The sequence below is a fragment of the Sprattus sprattus genome, assembly GCF_963457725.1.
Source record: "Sprattus sprattus genome assembly, chromosome: 5".
Lineage (NCBI taxonomy): Eukaryota > Metazoa > Chordata > Actinopteri > Clupeiformes > Clupeidae > Sprattus > Sprattus sprattus.
Genome location: NC_137924.1, coordinates 12729187 through 12750464, shown reverse-complemented (window position 1 = coordinate 12750464; position 21278 = coordinate 12729187). Strand labels below are relative to the sequence as shown.

At 41.7% G+C, this 21278-nt stretch overlaps 1 protein-coding gene across 1 annotated transcript; it reads right to left on the bottom strand.

The window, feature by feature from the left end:
* Positions 1-231: 231 nt before the first annotated feature.
* Positions 232-3085, bottom strand: LOC308366025 (galectin-3-binding protein A-like; the record flags this gene model as incomplete). Its single annotated transcript, XM_080839662.1, has 5 exons — positions 232-1318; positions 1446-1740; positions 2058-2189; positions 2423-2626; positions 2992-3085. The coding sequence occupies 5 exons, from the start codon at positions 3083-3085 to the stop codon at positions 310-312; spliced, it is 1734 nt and encodes a 577-aa protein (XP_080695788.1). The 3' UTR covers positions 232-309.
* Positions 3086-21278: the final 18193 nt, after the last annotated feature.

Below are 21278 nucleotides of genomic sequence, written 5' to 3'. Positions count from 1 at the left end.
AGCATATTAGAGAGAGAAGAATCAGAAATGGACTGTTGATCCATAGACTAATGATGCATTTTCAAGAATTCTTTGACATTTACAAAATGACTCACAGGGTATACTTTTTTATTCATCAATGTGCATAACAATCAACATCTAAGAAAGATTTTCTGTAATACATACAGTAAATTATTCAGAAAGATTCAGTATATTGATTAAATGATTTTTACATTCTTGTGTCATCTGATCATGAATGAAAACCTTAATGAGAAACATTCAGCTCCAGACAGGGGGAATCATGGGAGCACTGTTGATGGGGCAGTCAACTCAGACATACTGAGGACGGACAACGAATAGGTAGGTAAGGTCATCTGGACACGGGATGGAAATGTTGTTTGAGATCCTAGCCTCATCGTTCTTGAATTCTTGCACATGGAAGACATAACTTCCTCTACAGGCTAACAACAGAATATTGCTGAACTGGAAGTTACTCTCATACTCTCCCAGATAGACATTCTTTTGAAGGCGTCCAGAAAAATGATTGCACATATGGCCATAGTCGAGGCAGCTCTGATCAGTTGAAAATACTTCAGCAACCCATGGAATAGATCGAGATGAATAAGTGGATGTAATGGGTACAGGGGTGTTGAATATGTTAGACCTTTCATAAGAATTATATCTGTCATATGTCCTGGACAAGCTTGTGAGATTGAAGCTAACGCTCCAGGGATTGGCAGTGTAAATCCTGGGCAGGAACTGCTCACTTTGTCCATCTACACGCCCAGTCAGAGCGGAGAAGTTCAGTGCGTGGAACTGGAACCCCAGTAGAATGGCAGAGTGGAACAGCTCTTTGTGGCTGCTGTAGAGGCGGGAGGTGAAGGGCAGCTCATACAGCTGTACTGGGGTCATCATGGGGAAACGCACGTGACCCAGCAGAGCTATCTGCTGCTCAGGGTTCACCTCCTCACCTTGTGTCAGCATCCAGGCATCTAGCGCACCCAGTAGCCAGGCCTCGTCTGGCAGCACCAGGTCTGAGCGGACCAGCAGACCCTTCAGGAGCTCCTCTGGAAGGCTCTCCCACTGGGCCGAAGCCACCAGCGGCTCCACATTCCAGCCTAGGTAGCGCAAGACATTCTCATGGAGCAGGCCATCACCAGACCGCCCAGCGTACCTGAACAGCGCCACCTGCGTGCGGAAGGAGGAATCTTCAGGCAGCAGGGGCACAAAGAGACGCCCAATGTCCTCCATCAGATGCTCTGCACCAAACTCAGAAGCCAGCTGATGAAGACACTGCATGGAGGCGGACGTGACTGTGATACTGCGTGTGTAGAGGTACCTGTTGGTGGCCACAAGGAGGTCAGTGAGCTCCTCCATGGGTGAGACAGACATGATGAATATTACAGACCTACAAAACTTTCTGATATGAGACTTATATTTGTGCAGTGAAATGATTGACATCATACCGTATAAAGTTCCTGGTGAAAGGTTGGCAGTTCAAGCTGATGTCCATTTCATAGATTGAGTTGTTGGTGACCAATTTTGGGAAAAGAGAGAGAACCAGGCTGTGCACACAGATACTTTCTTTAGTGTTGCTAGCAGGGGCCTCAAGCGTCTCCACTTCCAGTGAATCTTCCAGGGGGTAAGAGAATGTGAGGGTGAAATCACAACCCTTGCCACTGTCAAACAGCTCCCCCAGCTGGTCAGAGAGCTCAATGTTGTGATCCAGAGGGTAGCTCTTGGTGTTGTTAAAAGCTGGATCTGTGAGGATAGGCACAGTCAGTAGCATGGTTAATCCTGTTCCTTGGTAATATAATTGTTAAGTCCTTCAGCCAACCATTTCTTCAGTAGAACCTTTTTGGTCTGATCGTCCACGGTACACATGTTTGTATTATTCCTTTGAGTTAATGAATTGAAAACTCTATTGAGGTGGATTCATTTGTTGATTGATTGATCACTTATGACACACTTCTTACTAAACTTGATTACTATACAAAATTGACACATTCAGTTGAGGTAGTTTACTATCTGTTCTAATTTTAGTCAGCAGTTTGTCTGTGTTTCAGGAGGGGGCTTACCAACATCACACACCACACCAGCATCCTCTGAATGGGAGCAGTCAGTCACTCCCCAGCCTTTAAAGGCACAGGTACCCAGGGACCTCTCACTGCCTTTGCATCCTAGATCATCCAGCCATATGTTTCCAGAACCTGATGACCACACACATATACACAGGCTGTGGTTGTTGTGTAATAGCTGGAAGAAAGACACCTCTTCCTAAAACCTATGTATGCTGTGTTTGTTTAAATGCTCTTGTTAATAAAGAATCCTCTCATCTGAATGGGGCACAACATTTTACAGTTTGGTCCATGAAATATTCAGCTGGGCCATACAGGCTTGCAAATACAGTTTTCATTCTTAAAATGGCAGTTAGGAGACTTACCTTGTCCGAACTTCCCTCCTGGTTCTGCAGAAAGGGCACCACGGAAACCCAACTGAGCACACACCACCTGCGCCTCCTCCGTCCCCCAGCCATCATCACACACCGTCCCCCAGCTGCCAGCATGGAACACCTCCACCCGCCCCTCTGACGGCCATGTCCCGTCCACCAGACGAACATCGCCCTCCTGTACTTGCCTTCGCCCTCCTGTACAGGCCAACAGAGATCAAATCAAACCATTTGAGACACAAACAACACACTTTCTAATTCACACGTCATCAATGGCAGTTCACTTACTGTGTGTGTGCCTGTGCCTGTTCCTGTGCCTGTGCATGTTACTATCACATTCAATTGTGTACTGATGAAGAATACAGACAAACATGTAGAAAATGAGTTTGTGCAACATATTGCATCACAACTGAGGATCAAAACTGAAATCTGACTATTTGAATCGTCTGAGTAGTCGGTGTGAAAATTAGGTTACTGTGACAAACAAGATCTGACACTGTGTCAATTAAGATTATACGTATCAGCATTTATTGAATTGAAAACAGGACATCAAATACACTCACCATCCAGCCAATCCAAACTCCCTGATTCCAGCTTACTGAATAACAGGCAGAAGATCACGACAGGCCCATACAATATGCCTGTTAAAGTCGGCATTTTTATGAGTGAAATACTGTCTCTGTGGAGAAGGAAAACACAAACAAAAGTTAAAGGGGAAACAGCAAAACTATCTAAACTTTACTTCCTGAAACAAGATAAATGTATACAAGCTACACACACACACACACACACACACACACACACACACACATGTATACATATATAATATATATTGATGTTAGACATGCGAAGTGGGAGAACGGGACATAAAGAATAGTAGCTCGGGAAAATGAAAGATGCTTACAGAGGAAGAAGAAACGTCTTACTTGCACATTTTTAAAAGAGCTGCAGTATATCACGTAAATTACACGAATGTTTCGTGGGGTCCAATTGTGAAATCTTACCTTGTTATCTTACCTCGAGCAGGCAACGAATTCTACACAAGACGGCGTATTACTGCATTTATAGGATAAGGGGTGGGCTCCTATGAAGACGAGACCCGGTCTCCGACTTAACCATAAGTTTCATTTCCCTGTAAACCGCAACCGTTGGAGGAAGTTTGGACTGCAAGTCGAGCCAGTTGGCTTTGTTTCAAGACTTTGGATGAAGTGGAACATGAACTGATAGATGAAGTGAACATTTTTTTTGGCTTGCGACTCTGGACATTGTGTCCATCGAAACATTTGCATATCATCTTGATTTTCAGTGTATCCAAAATGATTCTGCACCTCAGGAGAATATGCCGTTCCCGCTCGCAATGCAGAAGGTCACACCAAGCTTTGTTCAAAACATTGTCTTGTCCCGGCCTCTCCATTCAACTGTATTACTAGGAATATTAAGGGACAACTTCCTTACTTTACTTTTTTTCTCTCCATCTTTCTCTCTATCTCTCTCACTCTACTTTCTCTCACACACTCCTCTCTGCTTCACTCCATCTTCTCTCCTTCTTTTAGTATTTTCCCTCTTCACTCTCTCTTTACTGTCTTTATCCAGAGCCACTCTTGTTCACTCTTCTTTCCTTTCTTCTTTCTTTCTTCCACTCTTCTTTCCTTCTTCCACTCTTTTTTCCTTCTTCCACTCTTCTTTCCTTTCTTCCACTCTTCCTTCTTTCACTTTTTTCCTTTCTTCTTTCCTTCTTCCGCTCTTCTTTCCTTTCTTCTTTTCTTCTTTCACCGTTCTTTCTTTTCTTCTTTCCTTCTTTCACCGTTCTTTCTTTTCTTCGTTCCTTTTTCCACTCTTCTTTCCTTCCTTCTTTCCTTCTTTCACCCTTCTTTCTTTTCTTTTTCCTTCTTCTACTCTTTTTTCCTTCTTCCACTCTTCTTTCCTTTTTCCACTATTTTTTCCTTCTACTCTTCTTTCCTTCTTCCTCTTTTCTTTCCTTCTTCCACTTTTCTTTCCTTTCTTTTTTCTTCTTCCACTCTTCTTTCCTTCTTCCACTTTTCTTTCCTTTTTACAGTCCCGTACCCCTTCAGACATTCCCATGTTTGTAACCGCAGCCACTAAAAATGTGTTGGTAATACCTAAACAGCAGCCTTGAGCTGTAATGCTGCTCAGCTTTGGAACCAACTTCCTGATGACATAAAACGTGGTCCAACTATACTCAGTTTCAAATACAGACTTTGTTTTGCTTTGCAAGCACTGTTATTTCCTTTAGTTTATGATCATGTTTTTTTCAATGAAAATTAAATGTGAATGTATTTTGTAGTGCAGAGGTAATACATTAGAGTTGTGAAGAACTAGTGATTGAAATGCCATAGGTATTTGTATATCTGTCTCTGTCTGTCTGTCTCTGTGTGTGTGCCTGTGTGTGGGGGGGTGTGTGTGCGTGTGCGTGTGTGTGTGTGTGTGTGTGTGTCCATGTGTGTGTGTGTGTGTGTGTGTGTGTGTGCCATGTGTGTGTGTGTGTGTGTGTGTGTGTGTGTGTGTTTGTGTGTGTGTGTGTGTGTGTGTGTGTGTATGCGTGGGTGTGTTTTTTTGTGTGTGTTCCTTCACTTTCTTCATTCAGCCTGTCATGTAGTCTATATCCACAGCCAGAAGATGGAGCTAAATGGCTGCATTAGTTTCTCTAGCAAATCTAGTGATGCTTAACAAAGTGAACATGGAAACAGTAGAACCAGGATAACCATTTATTGTGCATAGAATGTGTGAACAAGGATGTGCATGGAAACTTTCTAATTCCAAAGTGAATTTCAATTATGTGCTTCTTACAAGATTTGTCTGTGTATTTTAACCACAAAGAGTAACCTCCTAAGACAGGTAATATTCTGTCAAGATGCATACTGTCTGAAACAAACCACTGGAATACACAGTATCCTCACACTGTGTGTTGCTACGTACGTGTGTCATGGCATGTGTAATTATGCTTTCTTGCCCCCCTATCACCCACTCTTTGGCCATTACAGTGGTTTACCTATACATCATATCACTTTGTCAAATACAGTGCTGGTTTACTAGCCTGACGATGTCATACTCATAATTCTAGTCAGAATATGAGTCTGAGTCTGCTCCATTGAGCTGTGATTATGGGGCGTGTTTCAACGAACCAGGAAAGAAAATGCCTCTTCGCTCAATTGGATACCTAGAACCAATCAGAGCAACGTAGTATGACAATCTGATACATTAAACTTTTACCGGATCCCGTAGGAAGGAAAGCAAAAACATCTTTTAGATCGACAAATGACTTAATCGCGTTTCTCTGTTGCTCTATCAAAATGAATGCGCTGTCAATATCTGTGAGATATGCATAGCCTACTCACGTTATACTTATTAGCAGCGAGGCTAGCTAGCTACTAAGTGTTTCAATGGATTTTTGGTCTAAGCGTTAGCAATTACCTAACAATAAATGTCTAGAGAGTTTCAGTTAGGTTCTACAATACTCTACAACATTCGTGTTGCACATTCACAACTAACCGAGTCAATGAAGACATAAAAAAATAGTGTAGATAGCTTAATTCACATAAAATATTTCCCACTAACAGGCTCCCGAGACGCCGCCATCTTGGTACGATTTCAAATCTACCGCTAATTCAACTCAAGCCATCTGTCCATCATCGTTTAAAGCCCGCAATGACAATTTGATTGCCCGTCATGTTTTCGAACGGGGAAAAAGTTCTCCCCAACTGAGTAGCGCTAGACCGAACTTCAAAAGATTTTGTGGGCGGGGTTCAGTCTGGTATCCAGGCTACTGGTTTACTGATTCTAACAAACATCTTCATTCACACCCTTAGTTTTGTTTATTGTGTTTGGCAATTGAGTCCTGAATAGATAGGCCACACAGACCTGGGCCCTGCTCTTCACACTTGGATTGGTTAACTGGATTATATTGCGTCTGTTAGTTCTCCAAAATGGGATGTTTGATGACCCGGGAACATGTGCCTAATCTCAAGCCACGTACCAAAGAACGGGCCTCAGCCTAACATGCAGGTTTGGTAGCTTACTACTGACAAGATGCTGTGTGGGTCAGTGTAGCCTGTACAACAACAGTGTTGACCCACTCATTTCATCCAAGTGACCCTGTGCTCCGACTTACTCCCAGTTACTCCTAAAAAGGTACAACCACTTGAAAAGACACCATACTTGATGTAGGTAAAAAAACATGTTAATGTGATATTCATGATAACTTCTCCCAGTTACATAGATTGTACCTGCAAAATATGAGCTGTTTCGATTTTTTATATGGTTATTGGTCTCCAAGCTCAAACGCGGTTGTTGTTAAGATAATTACTATTAAGGCGGCTGAAATTTATGAAATTTATGACAAACTAGTTACTCAACAACTGTCCTTACTCAACAACTGTCCTAACACAGTCAAACATCAAGCAAGTGCAACACAAGACAAAGCAAGACGGCAAATAAGCTACTTACTAGTTCGGCAGACAGTAGAAAGCCCTGACTTTATTTACCTTAAAGGTCACTTTGTAAAAGATAATTTGTTCTCTTGAGGGACCTAAACTATTTTTTTTTTACCATTCTTTTTGTCAAATCTGATTTCTGTATGAGAAGAGCTTTCATACCACACATGATGGGTTTATACAATAATGTGCATCTGGTATTTTTTTTGTATGGTCAAAAAGGGGGCGTGGCCTATTATGCCATTTTTTTTTAAATGCTCAAGGGTGCCGGAGCGGCACCCGTCAGATTCTGAGTCTACAACCCCTAAACTATCAATTTATGCAAAAAAAATTGCATTAGTACCTTATGTGACACTTATGCCCACATTCCACAAAGTTCTACCTGACTATATGGATTTGTTTTTATTTTGATGACTATGTAAGTATAATGAATGAACTGAGGGAGGCTTGTTTTAAATGGTCTGCTGCTTAAATTATTTTGTTTATTTACGACATCATAAAGTAGGGTACTCTCTGCCTTGCACGTTTTTCATGTAAGCCACTAGGCTGGACAATATTCTTTTTGTTGTTTCTTATATTTTTTTGTGTTACACACCAATGCTTGTGAAATGTGTTTTACAATTTTGATTTCTGTCAGTGGAAAAACAAGAATGAGAAGTTTTTAAGGATGTACATACAAGCTTTATAAACACTGTATTGACAGAGGTAAATAAAATCAATTGAAAGAGATACATGATGTGTAATTGAAAATTAACTCAATTTAGTTAATTTATCTCAATTCTTTAGTAATGTATATTTTTGTTGCTTTTTTGTAACCCAATTGTCTAGTCCGTCATGGTATTTCACTGTTATTCTACATGGTGCAGCCAAGCATAAAATGTAGCTCTGCATAGGCTCCATGTTCTATTTAACAGGATGGTAACCTATGTAAAGCTAAATGTATGCATGGCTGCACCTTGTTCTATGTTCAGTAAGTCAGTTGTCTGTATGCACATAGTCTGCTATAGGGACGCCCAAAGGCACCAGTGCAACAGACCAGGAAATGTTTACAGTACTGACCTGCTAGCCTTTTAAGAGGGGCTGTGATGTAGAAATGTGTCTCTGCATAGGTATTGTGTCTAGGATTATTTTAGAAAGAAAAGAAAAAGTCCACTTGACTTGGCATAGTTGAGTGTCCTGTGTGATTGCTTTATTATTGGTTTTGATGAAATTTCATTCTCTGATCAACTAAACCCTTCTGAAGCAGTAGGTGTCTTTGTATAAGGTCCCGCTCCTCCTGGATTTCTTAGCAGCGGACAGAATCAGAATTGGCCTTGCACAGCCAGATCCTGCTTGGCAATCATTGACCAGTGAGGAAACAGTTTCCAACTCCTTATTTGTCAACACTTATAAATGATGTCCAACATTGTTAAAAAGGAAACAGTTGATGTGTGGACAATGACAATGACTCCTCCTCCTTCTCTTGTCTGCATACAGGCCTCCATCACAGCATCTCTCTGACTCACGGAGCGATGACCCCCCAGAGCTAAGGCTAAGGTGCGAGGTAATTGATGGTAATGATAAAATGTTCTGTTCGCACTGCGAAAAGGCAGGACAACGCAACGGATTCACAAGAAGGTCGAATCTTTTTAGAATCTCTGCTCTAATTGAACAAAGTCAGAGCAATTTCATGTTGCGGCGCTCAATTTAAGGCCACAGCAGGTTGCGATTAAAGGCCACTTATTGCCGCGCATCAGACATGTATGTTTTTTTCCCCCATTGTAAACGTAGGCAATTAAACATGTTGCATTTTAAACAATCTAATTATGTTATTCTTTAAGCTACGCCTGCAGTCAGTTTTCTTCAATAGGTAAATTAAGGTCATATTTGACCTGCTTATCATTAAAATGTCCGGAAAATGAAAACTCTGCCGGTCACTATGACCGGCATAATTTTTCTCTAGCGGAACCTCTGACCTGAACAATTGTGCATTTTGTGATTAAAGCGTGAAATTTGGTACACATACAGCCAAAGACAGTCTGAAGGTTTTTTGATATTGGACCATCATGAAATTTCAACATGGCGACCGTAGCAGCCATTTTTCAAGATGGCCGCCGGTGCAAGAGTGTTCAGATAAATTATCTTATCATTATGGGATAATATGATATTGATGATCTTGTTAGTTTAATATAGTCATCATACATAGTTTGGGGAACATTAAACATAAAAACATATTTAAAATGAATACAAATTCAAGATGGTAGCCTTGATTATGGAATTTGTAATAGCAATAAAGTTAGCTATATTGCATGATATATGATTTGGATGATTTCCTATTGAATCATACTTTTTGTGATGCAGAATTGAAATCAGTATTGTAACTTTAGCCCGGAATCTTTTTTTTCTCAAGACTATCAACTATTTTCTCAAGACTATCAAGTGACAAGTATCAAGTTGGTGTCACCTTCAAGTTAAAATTCATCTGAGAGATAAGACTTGAGTGTTGCAACAACCATGTGTTCAAATGTGTCATATGAAAAGCATGACCAAACCTTCCACACCGAAGCAGACTTGCAGAACTTGTGTTTCTTCCTGCTCTTCCTGTGTTTCATGCATTGACTGGCTGTGACACAGTATTTAGCTTTGCTGGGCATGGGAAAAAGACTGCATGGGCTGTGTGTCTTTCCAGAGCTTACAAATGCCCTGTTAGAGCTACAGTGCCCTCCACAATTATTGGCACCCTTAGTGATTGTGACCAAAGCAGGCTATAAAAAAATACATCTTTGCTGTTTATCCTCTTGGTCTTTCACTCAAAATATTCACAAAAATCTTACCTTTTCATTGAAGTAAAATTATTGAAAGAATTTTTATTTTTTTTACATATTATTTGACAATATTTTTCTCCAAAACATGGGTGCCACAATTATTGGCACCCCTAGAAAATATTATAATTAAAATCTAACTGGAGTATATTACCAGTCATGTTTTACATTTTTAATTTCACCTGTTTGATTAGGACTCTTAAGTGGTCTACCATGACCTCCTGCTTCACAGGGGTATAAATATGAGGTGACACAGGCCAAATACCCTTAGTCATTCATCAAGATGGGAAAGACAAAAGAACACAATGTCAAAGGGCGACACAAAGTTGTTGAGCTGCTGAAACCTGGATATTTAAGCAATATAGCACGAGTGGGAGTGGGGTAGGTAAGGGATAATCCCACGGGTGGTGTTCGGCCGTAGCCATCGAGGCCGCAGGCCGAGTGGCGTAGGCAACAACACCCGTGGGATTATCCCTTATCTACCCCACTCCCACGAGTGCTATATTGCTTTTATAAAACAATTCTACCGTCAACAAATTAACATTTCAACACAAAGGTATTGATTAAAAAGGGTTTATTTCGCCATTGTTACTCCGCAACAAAAAAATTGCTCCATTGTCTCTCGTCCAATCAGAAACAGCTAAATAACGCGCTAGAACCCAATTGTTTTATAAAAGAAAATAGCTAAACAGTTGGAAATACCCATGGGAAAATAACCTGCATCCAGGTAATGGCAGGGCAGTCTAGCTTAGGCCTCTGAGGTGAGAGGATGACTGAACTTTGGTAATTAAGCTATTATTACGAGTCAGTATAACTAGTATCTTTTAGTTTGTTTTGGAAAAACTTATTCCTGTTATATGTTAAAGTTCGTCTTGTTAGGGGGGCACTGTAGCTCACACAGTAGCCTCCTCGACCACATCTGGGCTTGACGCCCATGGAGGACACAGGTTTGAATCCGGCCCGATGTCATTTCTCTAGTCCACTCCCCACTTTTTCGCCCTCTCATTTCCTGTCCCACTCTTCACTTACCTATCAATTAAAGGCATAAAAAAGCCAAACACAAATATAAAAATTCCTTTTGTCTGTTCACCTGTTGGCGCTCGGCAGCCTATAAATCTGCAAACTTTTTGGGCTTATTGAACACTTTCTACTGGTTACTGCCTCTGCCGCTCATCAACAACCTACCTCACACTTCTAAAACAGAATAAAAGAAGAAGCAGAAGTGCTTTTAGACATCAGTCATGGGTTGCTCATGATTGTTAGATCTGAATATCTAATTGCAATTTAAGGCCAGTGTTTCTGACACCAGGAAGTCACCTTAGCAGTCATTACCCTTGTGTGCTTTACACACCTGCTGTGACTGTAGCCAGCCCAGACCATCAGGTTCTGATGTACCTCTTCTTTCTTATTTTTTCAGTTTAAACTTTCACTGTCCCATAAATAATCAATAAATGCATCATCAAAATGCGACCTCTGGATTTGGTGTTTTTCCATAGAGTTATTCACAGACCTTAGCTCTGTTGTGTTTGTTCTTCTTAGCTAGCTAAATCTGATACATCATAAAAGTAGGTGAATTATTTAACTAAACAAAGGTAATGATCTGGCATTTTCTTCTGAAACCTCATCGCTTTTTCTTGTTTTGTTCGGGAAAAGTCAAATGAATAAACTACCTTTGTGTGAAGCTCACTCTTTTCTCATTTTACCCCTCTCTCCCTACATGATTGTGTGCACTATACATGACTTATGTTGTCATTTCTGTAGACCTCAGGTCTGATGATAACTACAAACAATGACATCCGTGTTTTCTGTCAGAACAAGAATGCCCTTATCTGGCGTATAAAGTTCCTGCTGAAATGAAGTCAACACAAATACTGTCATGCTGCCCTCACAGCTCAGGGTCACACGTCTAACTAACCCTTCATGGGACCAGGAAGCAACATCAGATCACCCTGAGAAAGAGGTAGCATTTGGACAGCTTGTTCCCATCATATAATTTTACAAAGCTCTACAAAACTAAATGCAGATTCTCAAAACAACATACTATAGGGGTGGGGTTGGAGGCTGGGGGGGGGGGGGGGGAATTAAATGATAAACAAATGTTCCTGATGGATCTATCTGATTAAAACTGGCTATATAAGCTGCTGTGCCGTCCTCATTTTCATCAAATCATCAAGAGGCTCTCAGACATACCCTCATAAGCAGGTGAGCATCACCCCACAGACTCTGCCTTTGCCCTGAAACATCTCACTTCATACTTTTATTTATTTTTAATTGTATGCTGCCGTGTCATTGTGTGTGTGTTTCTCTATGTGTGCGTGTGTATTTGTGTGTGTGTGTGTGTGTGTGTGTGTGTGTGTGTGTGTTTTTGTGTGCGTTTCAGAATAATTATCCACCATGGCGATTCTGCCCATGCTCTCTCTTCTCTGTGCTGTGTTTGCACTGAGCATGGCAACAGGTCAGTAGGAGATGCCATTAATCATCTCATTATAAGTGGATGTTTTATTGGTTGTAGAGGATGTTGTGAAAGTGAATAGGATGAAAATGCATGAATATAAAGTAACAGTCAACATGCTTTGAAAAGTATTTTGTAATGACAAAAGTGATTCATCATCCTGACCATTGTGACCCTCTCCATCCTCCAGAGGCCACGACTGATGGTGATCAAGGTGAAACTGAGGTCCAGCTGTCTGAATCCTCAGGTGGGTTAGCATAAAATCACTTGTTGCCTGGGTGAACATTCCATATGTTCATATATCATTCCTACTTCTCCAGGTGGGAATGAGTCCTAGGGTTTGCCTAAAAGGACCTGGATAGTCACACATCTGCACACAACAGTTTGGCAACCAGATTATAGCCAAGAGTTTTAGTAGTAAATGTGTGCATATATTCATATCCATGGTATGAAATACTGAGGAACTATGGGGGAGCTTGGCTACCTTGAAAAATAAATGTATTCAGGTTTAAAGGATGTAGTATAGTCAACATGAATGTTTCAGAACTCTTAAAAGTAAATATATACGTTGTCATAAAGAAATAGTTTACTTAATGTTTTGTAAATCTTTAACCAATTGATGGACCTATACACATGCTGCGTGGCTTTCTGTAGCCCACAGGTGCTAAACCTGACTGCCAGATCATAAAACCTGAGAAGCAGCACACATCAACATCACCATAGCTGTATTTCACAGGTTTTCAAGCAGGCACCTTCCTTCACCAGTGTTTCCTTTCATCAGTGTAGACTAACAACACCTCCAGAAGGCTCACCTGTGATGTCTGGTGTCCCAGACCCACCCCCTTCTTACTCATGATGGGTTAGAACAACTGCCACTTCCAGAGATAACAACCGATACACCTCAAGATAGACCTAGCAAGATTATTTCAGTGTTAGTTCAGGTTCTTTCACGACCCCCAGTAGTCTGTTAGCGCCTCAGCCACAACCACTGGTTCGCCTTTTTTAGCAGCCTCAGCAACTCATTTGAAGCTCCTTTGAGTGACAATTCTCGAAAACCACCCTTGTGTGCTTACCAACCTCGTCGCCCCACTTCCGTTACCAGTTCAGCATACTTTAGCTTTTCTTCTTCATAGAGAACATGCTATCATTGGATCTGGCTCACTTTTCTGTTGTTCACAGTGCTGAAAGCTGTGGAGAAACGTGCCTCGTGTGAACAGGGATGGACTCGCCATGGAAATCGTTGCTTTAAGTTTTTCTCCAGCAGCCTATCTTGGTCTGAGGCAGAGGTGAGTGAGGGAATATTACTGATTTTAAGAGCCAACTCGATGAACATGAATGCTGCAGATAGTTTTTTTGTATTACTACTTTGTATTACTTGATTTAACAATCTGCCACATCTCTTAATTTCAGTTCAATATTAATTCTCTGTTTCTTTTTCCTTTCTGATCATGATCGTAATTCTGTTTACCTTCAGGGGTCCTGCGTGAGAATTAGGGGACATCTTGCATCCATTCACAACATTAACGAAGCACGTTTTGTTGGGGGGCTGTCAGGGAACCGTGCCGCCACTTGGATTGGGGGCGGGGGATCCTCCGTGGTAACTTATTGCAGTCTGTCTAATGTCATGTACAGTAGATGGTGGATTATTATCTACTCACTTATACAGTGTGATTTCAAAATCTCTGATTGAAAAGGCAAATAAAAAGTAAATATACTGTAGGTTTTTGAGGTAAAGAATAACAAGCTTTTGTTCTGTATGCAGGGTTTTACGTGGTACTGGACTGATGGAACTGCTTTTGATTATTCCAATTGGCATGCATTCGAGCCCAATAACAATCGTGGAAATGAACACTGCATTTACACCAACTTCAGAGGTACTTCAACTTCAACATTATCAGCTCAGAATATAGTCTTTGTCCATTTTCTGGACTCTATCTCTGTCTATCTCCAATCATCTCTCAAAAGCATTATCCTTTCAGTGTTCTATATAGGCCTGTATACATCAAGGTTTGCAGAACGTAGCAATATTATGCTCTTCACTATGCATGATGAATTACTAAACATACTCTGGCAAAAAGACTTTTCTTTTTTATGCAATCTAACGTGATGATGTGGTTCACAGTTTGGAATCTATGTTGATCTGTGTTTGACTGAAAACGTTTGTCTTCTCCTCCAGATGGTGGCGTTTGGAATGATGCTCCCTGCCACCGTCAACGCCCTTTTTTGTGTGCCAAGTAGTAAAGCATCTTGTGTGGAGTTTACAGACTATCCGTGATTTTTCGAATTTTATTCTTTCCTAGAAAATAGCAGAAGTGCTTTTAGACATCAGTCATGGGTGGTTCATGATTGTAAGATCTGAATGTATAACTGCAATGGCGGAAGGCCAGTGTTTCTGACACCAAGCGCACCTGTTCAGTCACTGCCCTTGTGTGCTCCACACACCCTTGTGACTGTAGCCATCCCAGACCATCAGGTGCTGATGTAAGCCTTCTTCTTTTTTCACTTTAAACTTTTACTGTCGCATAACTAATCAATAAATGCATCATCAATAAGCAACCTCTGAATTTGGTGTTTTTCCATAGTTATTCACAGTCCTCAGCTCTGTGTTCCTGTCATAGTAGAAGAACAGACATGCAAATCAAAAGCTAGCTAAGTCTGATACACAATCAAATAATGGGAATTTATTAACTTAAAAGAGGTAATGATCTGGTTGACATACATTGCATGCAAATAGATTAGATACTACTTCTCCCAGGTTTCAAGAAAGCTTTTTATACATCCAGACAAAACTTTCTTTGGTTTGTGAAAAGTCAGATGAATAAACTACATACAGTATGTGTAAATGCAACAACACTCCCTGGGTGATCTGGTAGAAAGTCCTGGTCCAACGAGGTTCTGTAGACATGTGACCCTGGGCTGCACACGTGCGTTATAGAGGGTTTTTCTGCTGTAGGAACCTGATATACCATGTGATATCAAGCACTCAGATGTCGGTGTTTGTAACCGTCAACAGTTTGTAACTCACACCCAAGGGAATATAAGACAGAAAAAACACAAGTTCACAAGACTTTCAACTGAAAGTCAAATAGACAATACAATACTGCCAGTTCATCAGCATATCTGATATAACTTTTTAAACTGACATAAATGAATTATGATGTGAGACTGATTAGACACAAAACATGTCAAAAAACAACTTTAATACTTTCAGAACTACACCTTGATGGAGAGCTCTTGGAATATTGGTGTGTTGTAGTAGAGCAGCATGATAAATCAATGTGTGCGCATTGAAGCTTATGTGACTAGAGATTATTGTGGGTGTAAGAAATGAAGGAGGTTTCTTTGTTTCTGATGCAGCAATCTTTATTCCAATAATGTGCAGTGACGAAGCAGCCTTACTCCGGATTCAGCGGTGTAGGACTGAATAGCAAGCATTCACAATTCTAGGCATATATACTGTTTTAAGACCACTCCTAGGCCTCTAATGTAAATGAGCTAGGCTTGTAATGCAAACAGGTCTGGCAACCTTTTGTTGTGGTATAAAATAATCTGGTTTCTCTGTCTGAGATGGTTCTCAATGGCCTCCCCCATTCCCATACTATGATTCATTGCAGTCACTCACACCTCAGTTTGCTTCCTGACCCCAGGTGTCTGAGCTATACCAGTGTGGGGACTTTTCCTTTGTGACCATGATAAGATAACCCTTTTGGATATTCTGCTGGTGGTCACAGCAGCTGCTTGATCATGAATCTTACATGGGCTATGGACTAAATTTGTTCTTATCTATCAGTCAAAGGTATTTGCTTCACCTACCTACCATCTTGCTGGTTTAATATACACCAACTGGTGCAACCTAGACACATCATCAGTGATGGAACCTGGGATCATCGGGTGTTTCGGGTCTTTCAACATCAGACACCCTCGCCCAGGCGACCCAGCCGGAGGTGATCAGTCCCCGGCTTGTGTCTAGGTAGCTTGTGTTGCCCACGGATCACCCCTCTTGATCCACAGTCATCTTGATGCCCTCTCAGCAGCATCTGTGGTGTTCTTGATGGCTTTCTTGCTGTGCAGTCCCCTTATTCCCAACAACTTGAGAGCCCTGTAGAGTGACTGGCCTGCAAACCCTCGGCATCCAACCTCGATGGGGCTGCACCGAGTTTTCCACCCGTTGCGGCGGCATTCGCCTGCCAGCTCCTCGTACTTGGCCCTCTTCCTCTTAAATGCCTCCTCCATCCAGTCTTCCCAGGGCACAGTCAGCTCCAGCAGTATGACCTGCCTTGTTGATTCTGACATGAGAATCAAGTCGGGCCTGAGTGTGGTCACTGCGATGGTCTCCGGGAATTTAAGCTGACTGCCCAGGTCCACCTTCAGCTGCCAGTCCCTAGCTGTGGTAAGGAGCCCCCCTCCTTGGCTTGGGCGCTGCCGTGGCCTCTCTCCAGCTCTAACAAAGGCGATGGAATGCCCAGCTGGCTGTTGTTGTCTGCTGCGTGCAATCCCTGTGCAGATGGTATCTGCTATCACCTTCAGCACCTGGTCGTGGCGCCAGCGGTAGCGCCCCTCACCCAGGGCTTTCGGGCAACAGTTCAGGATGTGCTCCAGTGAACCTCTCCTCTGGCACAGCAGGCAAGCAGGTGTTTCTGCCAGACCCCAACAGAAGAGGTTGGATGGGCTGGGGAGGACGTCATAGACCGACTGGATCAGGAACATAATCCGGAGCGGCTCTGCTTTCCAAAGCTCAGTCCATGAGATCTTCCGGTCCAGTGCCTGCTCCCATCTTGTCCACGCCCCCTGTTGTCTCATCCCGACACCTGCTCGAGCGGGTCTCCTCCACTCCTGCTCGAACCTCTTCCTGGACAAGCTGACGCCTCTCGTTCCCCTGGGCCTTGTTGGGTTGCTCCCAAGCCCTGCCCGGCCTGATGCAACTGCTCCCGACAGAACACTGTGACGCAACCGTGCTTCTGCTTGGTCAACTGACTCCTGGGCTCTCCACTTGCGACCAGTTCGCACTTCAATCCCAGCTGAGGAGACTTTGGTGTCATGGGAGTCTCTATACAGCAGCACCTCCCTTGCACGGGTCACCATGAACTCCTCCGACAGACTACTGAAGGGAAGTCGTAGCTTGTTCTTATTCCCATACAAGGCTATGCTGCTGAGGCATCGTGGTAGGCCCAACCACCTGCGCAGGTAGCCACTGACCTTTCTCTCGAAGCCCTCAACTGTGGTAAGTGGGACGTCGTAGACCAGCAGTGGCCAGAGGAGGCGTGGCAGGATGCCATGCTGGTATATCCAGGCTTTAAACTTGCCTGGCAGCCCTGACTTGTCCACTGCCACTAGCCAGGTTCCAAGCTCTCTGCTGGTTGCTTTGAGCGCTGCTGTGTCCCTCAGGGTGCCATCAAAGATCTTTCCCAGCCTCTTCACTGGCTTCTGTGAGACCGATGGAATCTGGACACCTCTCAGCGAGAAACGGATCTTGTCTGTCACCTTCCCCTTCTTCACCACCAGGGAACGGGACTTAGCAGGCTTGAACCCCATACGTGCCCACACTGTAAAAAAACAACCTAATTTTACAGTTAATAACTCTACATTTTTACAGTGGTTTTCTGTTTTATGAAATTGTATACAAAACTACGTATAATAATGGAGGTTAACTATAAATTAAAAACACGACTGCTATTTTAAGGATAATGCCAATAATGACAAATTACATGGATTTCTATTTTTTTTACAGAAAATAACTGTATTATTTATACATAATTTTTCCATTTTTCTAAAATACATGCAAATGTAAATAAAATTACACTGATAATCTGAAATTAAATATGTAGCTCATTATATTAAGGTTTATGTACATACTAACAATTTATCATGTTTCTATGTAAATTTACAGTGAATTCCTCAAAAATTCAGCAAACCCATTTTCATTAACCTGTTAGAACCTTGATATTTTTTGGCAAATTCTACCTAAAATTCCATGCCCAAATGTAAAGGCCTACTTTTGAGTCTTAAGTATAGTATGATGGCAAATTTCAATTTGATGTTACAAAAGTGCCCCTCAAGCTATGATAAAATACCTTTAGAGTACCATATATGTTATCTCAAATTTTAGAAAGATGTTGATAACCTTCCCAAAATATAGGCGCCCCCTAATTCTTTTTCCTTTTGCATCTAGATTACTGTGGATTTAAGTGGGAAAATGAATTGAAATGGCCAGTTATGTCATAAAATTGTGTGCCCCCAAGGGTATGCCATCACCTGAACAAATGGAACTGATATCTCATCCCAATCAAAAGTTAGAAGATAAATAATCGGTGATCTCTCCATATACTCTTCCGTGACTTTTGCTGCTTTCTGATTCTACCAGACTCTATTTCAATCTTCTCGTCATCCAACGGTTGAAGCTCTTTCAATGCTGCTGTTACCCCATAAAAACAATCTTTTTGGGGGCTGATTCACTGTTTTATTTTAAGAAGCCATGATGATGTAGAATAAATGTGTTTCGTTGTACAACTGCATTTCGTTATAGAACTGTCTAAAACTTGCGTGGCTAAACGGCAAAACAAATGCACGTGAATTACTAATTACATCCCACCTTCTCTGTTGTGCACTCGGATATCTTTGCATCTCATTGGTCTACAGTCATGATTGACACATGTGTGGACCAGTCAAGGAAAGTATTAGTTTATGTTTTTCACGCACAGACTTAGCAGAGTTTACCATAGCAACCATAGACATATGATAGCAACAAAATAGTCTTGGGTACGCGCATTGTGTCAGACTGACAGGTCAGTCAACCTATGATATTAGTTACAGGTTCCCGTATCTTGCTGGCTGATTGGGTTATCCTGATAAGATAAGACTCTGTAAAAGGTCGGGATAGCCTTCACGCTTAGAGCAAGATGTTACTCATAAGAGGACTCAGGAGGTTGAAGATGTTAGAAAGATGGGTATTTTTATTAACCCAAATAAGGCACAAAGGCAGTTAAAACACTGACAATACTAAATCAATATAAAAAATACAGTTTTCACTAAGGACAAATGCATGAAGCCACCAACAAATAAGCAATTCACATAAGACCACATGTATAAAAAGGACCATTAACTGGTCAGTGAGAGTCCTTATTAAACACGATCACTCTCACTACGAAACAAAACAAAAGCAAATAAAAGGACCAAGGTAACTAGCCCATCGTGAGAGCTCCAAGGACTTACGTCCTATTAAACTGGCAACTTTCCTGAACAAAGAACAAAGGTAAGTTTAAGTAGCCTTGACAAGCACCTTGAATTGGCTCATACCAATCATTGATTTCAGGTGTGTCAATCAGCAAGGCACCAACACCTGTGGCTCACAGCAGCCATACCTAAACAATCAAACTCCCAATCAACTAGGAAACACAGACTACACATGGTAGCAATTAGGCTTGGTGCCGGCATAGCCGACACATAATAAAGCAGCCAAATCTCATTAAACATAAACTCCATATATCGCGCCATCTTCACAACACAAACTTAGACACTAAACACCAGTTGACAAACGGTATGAAATATGACAATATGATTATTGTTAAACTAAATAAACAGAAAATTTCAGAGACAAGACATTGAATGTGTGCTGATTTTAACTGAACAAAGACATGAACATCAAACATGTAACACACACACACACCAAAACACCTTCACCCAGTCCACAAAAGCAGCAGCCTACAGGCTGCAGTGGTGGGTCACACAGGTGCCCCGTCACAGACTCACTTTGTTCATTCGGTTAAAATCAAGCCACCCCTGAACTAAACACCACTATACATATTTGGGACCCATTCTAACGGCATCGGCAAGCCTGGTCTAGTCACACAAGAGCATTGTCCAAATTCCCTAATGCTGAATGGGCACTAAATCCAACAGACCCACTCCAAAATCTTGTGGAAAGACTTCCTATAAGAGAGGCAACTGTTATAGAGTAGTTTTGGAATGAGATGTGCGTGAAACTCATATATGTGTGATGATCAGGTGTCCCAATACTTTTGACCTGACCTAACCTTGGATCTGGCTGGCCCAGAGCAATGCAGAACAATAAAGACGAGACAAGGGGGAAATTACTTTGCAATGGACTGACTCACTCCATGTAGTTTAATATGAGTCTGAAGTCAAATGTTTTAACTTTTGTGGGTAGAGGCTATTGTGATGTTCCTGCTGAGCTCCGCTCCGGCCACGCCCCCTTCAATCACACAAGCACATACACCTGTTTCACTCTCACTCATGCTCTCAGCTGCATGTCATCAATATCATTCACCATCCCAGCTGCACTGCATTCAGGTCCCAAATCACATGATCACACACACCTGATTCACTCCTATATATAACCTGCACTCCCCTCACTCCGTGTTTGGTCTCGTCGCTACAAGGGCCATTTCGGTGCCGGCAGACTTTTAGGACTGCATTATCCAGAGTGCCGTGCATACGGCACCGGGAGTAATGTGACTGTCTTGTCCTGCCTGTAGCCGTGTACCTCTGTTCTTTGCCCTTGCGCACAGTAGCCAGAGTGAGACTCTGTGCGATCTTTAGTTCATGTTCCTAGATCTTTGTGTTAGAACTCTGTCTGTTAACCCTTTCGTTGATTTGTATACTCTGTTTGTGTCCTGTTCCCCGTCTGTACTCCATCAATAAACTCTGCATCACCTGAAACTCTTCAATCACAAACCCTGCAAGTCAATGTTTGAAATAATTGTCTTCCAAAATAAAACCATCATTTTACAATCTTGAGCATGTGTCGGCACTTTATTGAATGTGTTTGATCATAAAAATGTAGGAGCAATCTGGAAAATGACAGTTTCTCTGCTAAATGTGAATTGCCGTCACTTAATTGAAGGTGTTTCATTGTAATAAATGAGGGAAAATCTGTAAAATACCAGTGTTTCTCTGCAAAACTGTTAGGGCTGCCACTTTATTGAAGGTGTTTAATCTTAATTAAAGAAGCCTGACTTAATGAATGGTGTTTGCTCGTTATAAATTAGGAAGAATCTGTAAAATAACAGTATTTTTTGCTGAACTTGTAGTACTGTCACTTTATTGAAAGTGTTCGATATTAATAATAAAAAAATCTGTAAAATAACAGTTTTTCTCTGCTGAACTGTTAGGGCTGCCACTTTATTGAA